At 33.2% G+C, this 11988-nt stretch overlaps 1 protein-coding gene and 1 long non-coding RNA gene across 8 annotated transcripts in view; one reads left to right on the forward strand and one right to left on the reverse strand.

Moving 5' to 3' along the window:
• Positions 1 to 11410, reverse strand: part of LOC144431963 (uncharacterized) — an 84264-nt gene extending 72854 nt beyond the window's left edge. For 4 of the 6 annotated variants that reach the window (XR_013480312.1, XM_078119863.1, XM_078119861.1 and 1 more), the window contains exons 1-12: positions 10251 to 11409; positions 9216 to 9413; positions 6447 to 6539; positions 5870 to 6058; positions 5360 to 5440; positions 5029 to 5217; positions 4349 to 4426; positions 3978 to 4061; positions 2327 to 3477; positions 1196 to 1358; positions 563 to 897; positions 35 to 190 (exon numbers count right to left, since the gene is read on the reverse strand). Coding sequence is in view for 5 of the 6 variants with exons in the window: in XM_078119863.1 (XP_077975989.1) it covers positions 35 to 190; positions 563 to 897; positions 1196 to 1358; positions 2327 to 3477; positions 3978 to 4061; positions 4349 to 4426; positions 5029 to 5217; positions 5360 to 5440; positions 5870 to 6058; positions 6447 to 6539; positions 9216 to 9413; positions 10251 to 10494 (2961 nt within the window). In the remaining variant the exon portion in view is untranslated. Of the gene's footprint in view, positions 1 to 34; positions 191 to 562; positions 898 to 1195; positions 1359 to 2326; positions 3478 to 3977; positions 4062 to 4348; positions 4427 to 5028; positions 5218 to 5359; positions 5441 to 5869; positions 6059 to 6446; positions 6540 to 9215; positions 9414 to 10250 lie in introns of all 6 variants that reach the window. The other 2 variants (XM_078119867.1, XM_078119857.1) reach the window with 2 other exon arrangements.
• Positions 7404 to 9172, forward strand: LOC120337551 (uncharacterized). 2 transcript variants are annotated; one of them, XR_013480321.1, is made up of 3 exons: positions 7404 to 7538; positions 8191 to 8284; positions 9046 to 9172. It is a non-coding gene; the product is annotated as an uncharacterized LOC120337551 (long non-coding RNA). The 2 variants fall into 2 exon arrangements; XR_013480318.1 differs by having other exon boundaries at positions 7489 to 7596.
• Positions 11411 to 11988: the final 578 nt, after the last annotated feature.

Consider the following 11988-nt stretch of genomic DNA (forward strand, 5'->3'; position numbering starts at 1 on the left):
AATATTGATAAATGTTGATGGTGCAAATATTTACCTTCATTTTTGGGTCTGACGAATTTAAGAGCTTGAGGACTAGTATTTCATCACATTTTAGGTGTACGGCGAATTCTATGTCAAGGACTTGGAATAAATGCTCAATTTTATTGTAATCATCCAAGTCAACACTTTTTCCAACAATGAACTGTTTTACCTAAAGTAAGAATTCTTAATACTAGGTATGTCACAAATGCTTGTTTGCATAATAGATATTATCTTTTTTTTTTTATAATTTGTTATATATATATATATGCTATATGTGCTAACATATTATATGGTTATAGTAAAAAATCTGTAGTTATGGAGAACAATATTGCGTTTTTATTTACCCAAACAAAATGTTTTATCATGGTGAGCAACATTTTAACATTTCAGCATATTTACTTTGAATATTAAGTACTTTAGGACTGAAATAATATACCACCTGCCAGGCATTGTGAGCAGAAACCAAATTCTTTTTAGAGATACTCAGTTAGGTTACACTTTTTTTCTATTGCAAATAATTGTATACAAAAGATATGCTTACCTTAATAACATTAACCGACTTAGAGGATTCGTACATAAGTTGCAATATATTTGAATTAAGCTCGATCGTGTTAAGACTAATGAATTCTAATGGAAGACACATATTGGAAACGTATGCCAGGACGTAATCTTCTCCCGGTCTTAAAGGCTTGACGAAGGCAGTATCACGTGAAATCTCAAATTGTTTGATGAAATATTTGAATTTAGAGATGACACCAGGCCCACATTCATGCAAAAGAGACACATGTTCCATGTTTGAGATTGTTCCACTGCTGTGAAACGACTCGAGTTGAGACTCAAGAGATTGTATACACTGAAGTAAACCCATGTTTTTTCCTAAAAATAATAGTTTCATTTCCTTTAATAACATTTTTGTATGTTTCATAGACGAAATAAATGAAAATACGTAAAGTATTTGCACCTTAAGCTAATCGTGTCGTGTCGCCTAATAAAACTCTTTTTTTTAACCAAAGTTAACACATTTGCAGTTATATTAAACTAGAGTTTTATATTTGAAAAGAACTTTTGATAAAACTTAAAAATTAATCATAACTATGTCATATAGAGCACTTGATAAACAATCAATGAATAAAACTGTTTATATCTAAGTAAATCGAAAAGTAAATTAACCCACCTTTCACGAATTTTCCCGCAAGTTTGCGTGTTATTGGGTTCAACACGATTCCATATAAGTATTTACGCGTCGCTTGCCAATGAGGTTTGTTAAGTTCGACCGAGATAAATTCAATAAAATGCTCTTTTTTAAAATTGAACAGTTCAAAAGCGGCTAATAATTCCTGCAAGTAAAATGAAAGTCTATTAATATTGATTAATCATAAAAAAGTGATCAATTAATTGTAATGTTGCTTTCAATTATATACTAACGTTTCAAATTTTTTTTTTAATCGGATTAAATTGATTGTTTAGGAATATGTGCTCACAATCAACATTTCAATAACATTTAACTATTTTCGTCATCAGGGCACATGATTTGACGTTATTTTTTCAGCGGAAACACAACACGAAGAAAAGGTAAATGTTCAAAAGCATGAAGTCGAACGAATTGAATATGAATTATTGTTAATGACAATCCTTTACACTAAATAATTTTAAATGAATCCAGCACTTTTAAGCCAGTATTTAACACAATATTGATACGGTTTGCACATAGCAAGTTTCGTTTTCCAATGTAATTTTTTTTGTTGTTGTAGAAAATGACCGACTCTTTGTCGGATAGAAAATGATTGATATCCGTATTATTTGAAATTGATAAAAACAACAATATAAGATCCGCCAACGTTTCAAATTACTTCCAAACTATTATTTATTTCTCATATCTTATCACTACTTGCAATATTTCGGTAACTAGGTGTAAGCTAACATTAAAGTCTAACTATGAGTTTTCAATTGAACTCGTATACGTTTTCAATACGTTTATAAGTTTCAATACGTTTATTAAAACTTCTGAGCGCTCATGTATATTGTTATGATATTATATCGCTCTTATCAAATTTGAATGCATCGTACATGCATGTGCGTAAACACTTTACTTTAGTTTTCGAGTAGCAACCAAGTTTATAGCGAACCTACACAGTTTTGAATAATTTAATTTGTATGTATAAACTCAGGTATAAGGTCTGTATAGCTTATACATTCCGCCACTATTAATTTTCGAAACACCCGGCTTAAAAATAGAAGGATGAATTCGATGCAATACGAACTGGCGATTAATCGTAAATCATGCATGTTTAAGATAAGTACCTACTTGCATTGTCTGATGTAAAAACTCAAAACTTAGATCCGTTTTCACAATGCGCGATTGATATGGTTCGGGCTCTGCTTTTATTGTTATAAGACCTCGTAGTTCCGATACATCAAATCCAAGATTCTCAGCATGGCTTGCTGAAAACGAGTAGGTATTTTCTTTAATGCCAGAAAATGCAAGCTTCATTAGTTTTTGCAAATCTGCATTAAAGTGATCAGACCCGGAAAAGAATTTTAGAACGGTAACAATGGTTTCGGACTCTGTTTCAGGTATTTTTGTCCCAGTTTGCTTCAGAACTTTGGCCATGTAGATGAGAAACATTGGATTCTTGCATAGAGAAATAATTTTTGGGCTTTGCGTGATCTCATTTTGCAATGCCTCTTCTTTGGCGTTAGATACAACTAAATTTGATAATATTTTTGGAATATCATTGTCGTCGAAACCTTCAAGAACTACGACTTTCCAAGGTTTTTGTTTCGGATCCAATTTCCAAAATGTGCTCCAACGTGAAGTTGATAAGATTTTCATGCCTGGATACAATGAGCCGGATAAAATGTTTGCTAAAATAGTATTTGTTTTCAAATTTATATTTGAATCAGGGATTTTAGGATAGAGTCCTCCAAATAACTCGCTTGCTCGATCAAGTCCGTCTATAACTAAGAGAATTTTGTCCGCATTTCTTTCTATCCATTGTCCACCGGCTTTCTTAAGTTCATTTGGTAAGCGTATTTGCTGCGTGAATAATAAATCAAATGGGGTCGACTTTGTTTCGTGTTGAAGATCGGAAACAGAGATATAAAATGTCATTAAAATATCTTTCAAAACGTTAGATCCTTTATCCAAAACCGTTTTAGCATATTTTTTGGCGGAAATTGTTTTACCCGACCCAGCATCGCCCAATAGCATTATATGGTTAGAAGTGGTTCCTTTAAGGTCATCGTGTAACTGATCAAGACTTATTCCAATTTTATCAATTCCAATTGCGTTAGATTGTCCAAGAGCTTTGCTGCTAGTTTGATTTTTGAAATTGGCTACCGCCAGCTTTGGATGAACTTCCTCTTCTAATTCATTTAATTCTTTGAATACTGACCGAACGTCATACTCGATTATTTTGCGAGTGCTATCGTTGACTTTGTCGACAAATTTTTTTTCTGTAAACAATTGAACAGCCAGTCAAAAATGTGTCATATTAGACTAGGTCTCATATTGCTACAAATTTAGTTCCAGTGAATTTATACATTTTTGTATAAATTTTTGTTTTTAGTTTGTTTATTTCTTGTTTCGTCTTTTTTTCTAGTTTGTTCATTTTATATAGATATTTAAGATTTTTATTAATTCAGATTTCAGCTCGAAGTTCAATTTCTACAAGTTGTCCACATTTGCTTCCTTGTTATGGACTTTTGTTTAGTTCTAATTCAATATTCATTTCACATATGGCAACATTCATCATTTCCTATTATAGCTTTAGATGTCCAATGTTAGATGCCCAAACGCAAACCATACTTAAAGAGAAAATCATAATTGAAAGTGTATACTTATATTTGAGACACTCTGTCTGTAAGTATGTGAATGGTTGCTTAGACTGCACTGCGTCATAATAAGTTATATATACTATGTCGATAAATTCAGTCATTTTCAAAATTAAATTTACCTGCTGAAGTCTCAAACATGTGTCCTTGATTTGAGCTTTTTTCTTCTGTCTGCAAAGATTGCTGCGGTACGGATTGTTCACCTGCTTTGTATAAGAATGCGTAATTAAAATAAAGTGAGATTGAGTCATTGATAGTGACCTTATGAAACAATAAACGCTTTTTTGTTTAAGCGTCTATCCCATTAAATATCCCAATCGTAGGACAGTTTATTATTAAAAGTCTAAATTTTTAATATAGGAAATGTTATCATAAAATAGTGCAAATGCGAATATCCACATTTTACCTAATGGCTGATTAGGTTTCCTTACAAATTGTATTTAAATATAATCATTAGTTTTACCATTACACTTTATTTAAATCTACTGTATACCTTGGTATGTTGTCTGAGGCGTGACATTTCCATATTTTTCAACTAAATCTCTGATTGTTGCTGCCGTGACGAGAATATCTAAAATAAACCATATTACTACAATAAACAGTGTTGCAGGTAATTTAAAAATACTGAAGATTAGGTAAATAAGAAATTGCAAACTACAATCAATTTATATCTTAAAGCAGAGATGTCAAACTCGTTGGTATTCGAGGGCCGCATTGCATTTTGAGAATTGTGCCGAGGGCCGTAGACAGTTTTTGACATAAATTGAAAATTTATACTTCAAGCATATTTTTAGATAGGTGTAGTTCGTGATATATATTGTGATGTAATTGAACATTTGTTCTGACGTTTGGCCTATCTTTTGGGCCACCAAATTACTAATATCAGGCTGAACCGGTTTTACAGTACATTAAGCAACGAGGTCACAGGATCATCATTTAATTTGGATCGTTGAGAGTATTCGATTAATTTCAGAAATGAAAACAGTTGTTCACATTTATGTGTGTGGCCGCGAGTTTGACACCCCCGTCTTAAAGAGTTATAAAATAAAATGAGTAGGCAAAACCGACCAAAGCATTGGTTTCTCGCAAATAATAATAATACATCATTATTAAACGTGGATCAGCGTGAAGAGCGTGAAAACTCGCCGTATACAAAAGTATTCAATCACCCACCAGAGTTTTGCTTCCACAGTCGAAGCATGCTAAGCTTTTTGTCAAAAATAGATTTTGAATCTTGCTCGATCATAGTAACATCGACGCTATTCAGTGATAATCCATTGCTAGATCGTGCAAATTCTCTGAACTCGGATAGGTTGTGAATCGTTTCGATAATTTCGAGAAAAGCGTCTTCAATTCTTTCGTCTAAAAATGCAATGTTTTCAGAGTCAGTATCATTTCTAGCATTGGAGGTTTCTTGACTGCATGTTTTACACCTTGCTCATTTCATATTTTCCGAGACAGTGATATAATTTCATTTAAGAAAATGAATTAGATAAATATTCACCTTTGACGCCCGAATGTCGATGTTGATTTACTTTATAGTTTTCAATTATTTCCATGACAACCGTCGTCAACGCAGAATTACCTAAATATAGTAAAAACATTCATTAGTTTCGCCAAATGTGTTGCTGATCTAACAACCTGGTTGAAATAGGAACAACTGAATCGGTCGACATAAATACTGTAGAGCCGAAAAATGAAATATTTTTCTTTTAAAACGTTAAAAGCACAGTGCTTCATTATAAACATTCTGTGACACCATCACATTGTTTGTAATAAAAGTAACAATAATATAATGCTGCGACATTTGCTTTTACCCTTCATTCCCGATAAATCGGTTAGCCCTTGGAGAGAACTTTTTCTAATGAACAAAAAGTTCGAATTTACATCATTCGTTTGTCTAAACACTCAATCGAGTGCGTGAGTTTTAACGCAACTGAGCAACATTCAGCTGATATAAAAGCATTGCGTTTTTTTTCAATATACGCCAGCATCTTTACTTTCTGAATCTTACCAGCGTTTTCTTTCCACAACCAAAGCATGCTAAGCATTTGATCAAGCGAGTATTTTAAATCGTCTTCAATTGAGGTAACATCGTTCAAGCTTAAACACAATCCATTTTTCGATAATGCGAAACGTTTGAAATCAGCTATGTTCAGGAACCTTCTTGGTAAGTCGAGGAAAACATCTTCAAATCTTGCACCTGAAATGTATCAATAAGATAACTTTAATTCGTTGATTTTAATGAATTTTTGACGCAATGATTGGTTCTGGCATAGATTTTGTTACAAAAAAAACTTTCTAAAAAGTTACATTATGTGTTGTTTTGGGCACCCTTGGTTTTGCACAAAGTTTTATTGATATCAATAACGTTGATAAATCTATTATTAAAAAGATTTTCCGTCTGGCAATAACGTGATGGTATCTGGTATGCTATTAGAGGTTTTTCAGTGTTGAATATTTTGTCCTGCCTCATTTACTGTCATAATAGACAAATATCCACATAGTTTGTAAATGCTAGATTGTAATCGGTACTTTGGTTTAACTCTACTTCCACTTATGGTAATGAATGCAAATCGTTTTTTCTATACCTGGTTCAAAATCTTGAATGGCATCTTTGCTTGCCTCGAGCCCAATAAAATTGTTAACAACTTCTCTTATTCTTCCCGCGGTTCCGTTTTTTCCTGTATTTATTTAAATGAAATGTTCCAATCGCATATAGTTCACGAATATAATATGATAAAAATATTATAATATATAATTTATGGGGGAAGATGACCAAGCAATAATTGTTTGTTTGAACTTGAGATTAAACAGTAAATTGAACCCTACATTGTTTGAAATCATATTTCTGACTTGCAGAAAAGGATGAGAAACAATTGTTTTAATTTGGTTTTTATTAAGTCAATAGAATAAGTCAATAATAAAATAATATTTTTAGTTTGTGCTCCCGTAGTATGTGCACCAAGATGGCGCACAATCTGAACATTTTTATACCAGGTTACGGATATCTGGTTGTGCGCCATCTTGGTGCACATACTACGGGAGCGCCAGATAGTTTTAGATGCCCCTCGCATTGTAATCAGTAATCAGTAATCAGTAGTTTATTTTCTCACCATACTAAATGCACACTTGATATACAAATTGCAATAAATAAATAAAAAGGCATTTCAGGGTGAGGGGAGCCGCGAGAAACCAAATTTGGTTATCGAGCAGCGGCACCCATAAGCAAGTCTAACAAGGAAATAATAACAAAAAAAAAAGTCGAACTGTGTATATACAGTATAATATATACGTTAATTTGAAAATAAATATAAATACGTCAAGGCATTCCAACCAGGTATGCCCAGTAATCTCGCGTTTCAACAACAACAAAACAAGAAACGACTCCGTGCACCAATTATCTAAGTAGCCATGACGATAGCTGCAAAGTAACAATGGTACCATTGTGAAGTGACTGTGGTCGTATGTAGAACATTGTATGATGCAGAGCTACAGTTGTTTAGGTATCAATGGTAAAAATGAAGTTTCACGAACAGGAAGCCTACCAGTAGTATGGTATGCATGCAACTGTAGTACCGGTAGTCATAAATAATTTAACCTTTTATGGTAAGAAAATTGAACTTCAGTGTGTAACTGGAAGGCACATGATCAATGAATAAATGGTATTCTACAAGATCAAGGTAGGATAAAATTTCATGTGGAACTAACCACTTCATACAGAACATGGAAAAAGCAAAGGTAGGTAGATTGATAAAAATCTAATGTCAGTCAGTTTATGACATAACGATGCCAAATGTACAAAGATAAAAAAAAAAAAAATTTACAATCGAATATGGTTTAACATTAAAATGATGTTATTAAGGGTGCCAGTGACCAAGATCTTAGTAACTTAGATCAGGCTCAAATATTACCAATATATAACTGACTATTTTACATGACATCACAGTGAATGAACTATGCATGGTTTCTTCTTACATGATATCCTCTCATTCACACAGTGGGTCAATCAGAGATGAATCAAATATGTAAAAAGAAACAATTCATAGTAGTAAATAGGTAATAAAGAGGTCATGGTCAGAAAAGACAATATGAGCTTTGCATTGGAAGCATGACTGATTGTAAATGCATATAGCAGGACAATTGTCATTTAATAAGAGAATGATACCTAAAATTTTTGATTTAGGTCAATATTTTAGCAAAAGCTCGCCCTTTGATATATTGGGTGAAATTAAAAATACAGTAAATACTTTTTGTAAGGCTGGGTCCATGTAACATACATAGGTAAAAATATTTGTTTGATTACACGATAAATTCCAAAATTATATATTTCAGGTACTCTGGATCACTGGATCAAGTCGACAGTGGAGCTGGCAATGGCGAAGAAAGTTCTGGATCCACTTTAATCGGATGAAAAGGCAGCAGAATGGTAAAGGGAAAGCATGAATTTTTTGTATTTAAATTTAAAGGTGTCATAAGATGAATGACGAAGGCTTTGACCTATGCTATTCCAAATTACAACTCCCCTGTATTTCAAGGAGTTTTGGCATTTGCTTGATGAAAATCGAGGGACAAATAAATTGGATTTAGTCGATGAGCGTGTATTATGCTCATGCACGTTACTAAGCATGACGAAATAGTCAGCAAAAGCTGGGGGCAATTGGTTGTTGTTAAATTGGTGCATAAGTTTAGAAATCTCTAGTTTATAGATGTCGGACAATTTTAGAACCCTGGTCTTGTGGTATAGGATATTCAGGTTAGAACGAATAGATGCCCTACAGAGAATTCTAACAGCCCTATTTTGTAAAATCTCTAATTTATTCAAGTTTGTTTTGGTAGCGGAACCCCATGCAGCTAAGGCATATTGGATATGACATTGAAAAAGAGCCAAATATACTGTTCGCAGAGTCGAGTCGTTTACATAATGCCTTAACTTCCCTAGGATCCCGACTGATCTTGACAATTTCTTATGCAATTCATTGGTATGAAAGTTCCATTTTAATTGATTGTCAATAGTGAGGCCAAGGTATTTATAAGAGTGAACAATTTCAAGAGGGATACCTGTAATTTTGATTGAGATGTTCGCATGTCTGGCTAGAGATTTGTGGCCGAATAACATGACTTTGGATTTTTGTATATTCACAGTAAGTTTATTGGAAGTCATCCAATCATATACTTTATTCATTTCAGTGTTCACCTTGTCTTGGAGAATACTCGGATCTTTTGCACTGTAGAGCAGGCAAGCATCATCAGCAAACATTGTTGGGATAGGTTTATTAAATATACATGATACAATTGTTAATAAAGTGAATAAAAAAGCAAACTTCACAAGAAAAGATCTCATATAATGCTCATCTAACCGTTTTTTTCTTTCCAGAGGGATAGAACAGCATATTTCTGATCATCAACTAATTCTGTGCTGTGATCCGTGATATCACAAACTTCTCGATAACTGAGAACGAGGCCATTTTTTGATTGAGCAAATATTTTGAATTGTTGCAGTGAAAACTTGTCTATTGTCTCGTAGAAAGCATCGTCAAGTTCGGTGATTGCAGACGCTGAAAAAATATTTATTATTTAATGAAAATGATATATTTATATGTAAAATAATAATTATTAGAAATGTATTAATTTTTATGTATAATGAATTTAGTCTAATGTCGGGGACATGACATTTCCAATTTTAAAACAATTTAAATTCATAATCATTGCCAATTTTATTTAATTTTCTTGTATTATTTAAAATTTCCATTATATTGGTTGCCGAATTAACCGATTTAACATCTGTATTTTGTATTGTATTTGAACAACCTTTTGTAACTTTTCTTTAATATCAATATTTAAGACAAGATAAAAAATTATTTTATCTTCGTATCTTCGTACCGTTTGTTTTTTTGGTTAGACAGTTTTATTTAATCTTACAAAGAATTTTATAAAGAAGTATTTAATTCCAGCAAAATTGCTTTGAAATGGAATAACCAATTATTTGACTATTTTGGGTGACACTGCTCGATTACCAGTAGGCCATGTTGGTTTTTCGCGTCCTTCACACTGAAATACGGCTTGTTTATAATTTTTCACAATTTGTTTGTCTTGTTTTTATTGTCAGTACGGCGAAAAATAAACTTCGGGTTACTTAATGGACCTTTTTCAACGAAAGCGCTCCACATACGCCTAAACAGGTAAAATCACTAATAAACTGGTAATAGCATTTCGAAAGATTACTGGATGCCAGCAAAACAACTGTAAGTTGTGTCCGACCTTAAAGCCATTCATCCAAGGCTTGCAAGGGAGAATTGAGAATTTTGTGCAGAAAAGTTGCCATTTTTTCAACATTGATCTCCAATATAAGGCAGATGATCTGATCCAATCTTTAAAGTATGAAATGAACCTACCTTCTGGATCAACACTAGATGCTTCATTGACATCATTTTGATCCGACGATCTCGGCCCTGGATTCTTCTCAATTCCGTGAACAGCAAGCAATGCAAACACGAGTGTTAGAATCGCTAAAGACAGTCCCGTTGAATAATCCGAGAGTTGTAAAGTGGAAGTCGGTACCCGATTCTCTTTAGTTCTACAACCGCCTCGAAATAGACCAATTCGAATGCGGTATGTAGACAAATCCACGTTCGCCATTGTTACTATGTTAAACCTCACGAAAAGCAAACTTTGATATGAATTTGTTTGTCCTCCCTTTTCTTTGCTTGGTACGTTTAAAATGAAGTAAAATAACCTAGATTTATATGGTAATGAAAAAACGCACAAAGTTTACAAAATATTTCTATTATTTGTTTTTCATTTTATCCTTTTAATATTTGATTCAGATCTTTACTTTTACTTGAAGTCTTCCCGTTATGAGTCGATCTTCATATGAATGTTAGGGAAATTAGTGAGAAAACTTATAAATGTTAAATAGATAATATATTACAACACAGGAGGTCAGGCGACGTGGTAATAATATTGTGATTTGTCATAAAAAAATAAAATTCTTAAAGACTTATAAACGATCATGCAACGGAATATAATTGATGTCAACGAGGCGTTTTTGCTTGGCGATGATGACTGGAGTCGAGGAATGTGATTTCATTGTTTGCTCGACGGCGTCGAGTGGGATTGGTAACGTGATATTCTAATACAGCCAAAATGATGCATATACAGCTACTTATATGCACGTAGCGCTATTTGCCTATGCATTTATAGTAAACTCAATATACATATACAACTATTTGGGTGATATAAAATGCAGCCAATGACATATGCATATACAGCCAATTCTAAAAACAATGCATTCATCCGTGTTATGTACGTACATGCCGGCATATATACTCAACTCGATATACACATACATTTATTTAAACGCCAATGCTTAATATGCATAAAAGTTCTAATAACACTAAATTTTGGTTGATTTTTACTGTTTTTATACCAAAAATATTTCAATGTATATGACTCGACGAAACTGTACTGCTAGCAATTGATGAGTCAGTCCATGTAAAGCAAGAAAATTCCAAATAGCGTATGAGCGTTTCCACACCCCGACTGGCTTAGTATTCATTGTCAAAATAATATTTGGCGTTCGAGATGTGTGTGTTCCAATATGGAGGTAACTAGTTTTTATCCGCCTACTTTACTTCAAGTTGTGTAAAAGTACTGAAACGTATGGAGTATATTCACATAGTTACCACAAACAGCCCTCGAACTCGTAATAGAACGAAAATAATGAAAATTGGAATAAAATTATGCCCTAACCCTAACCTGGTACGCACACTACAGGGGTACCCAATATTTTACAAAATTCGCTCCCTGTAATAACTTGGGAATGTTAATCAATGAAACTATTTGTTTGCACGGTACTCCCGAAGTAATATTGCGGACACCGGAAAGTAGTATGTGTACCAAGTTAAGGTTAGGCCATAATTTTATTCCAATTTTACATATTTTAGTTCCCCGAGTTCGTGGATTAGCCAAGGGACTCCCGTCGTATTTCTACCTAAAAGTATGCCTAACCTAGTACACATATTACATATTTTATCACATATTTTTATTTTCAAATCATTCGGAACCCAAACTGAATAATTACTAATTTGTTCTTTTAAAACGTGGCGGGGATGTTTTTTCAAATCTTGCATT

The sequence above is a fragment of the Styela clava genome, chromosome 2 (assembly GCF_964204865.1).
Source record: "Styela clava chromosome 2, kaStyClav1.hap1.2, whole genome shotgun sequence".
NCBI classification, from domain to species: Eukaryota; Metazoa; Chordata; class Ascidiacea; order Stolidobranchia; family Styelidae; genus Styela; species Styela clava.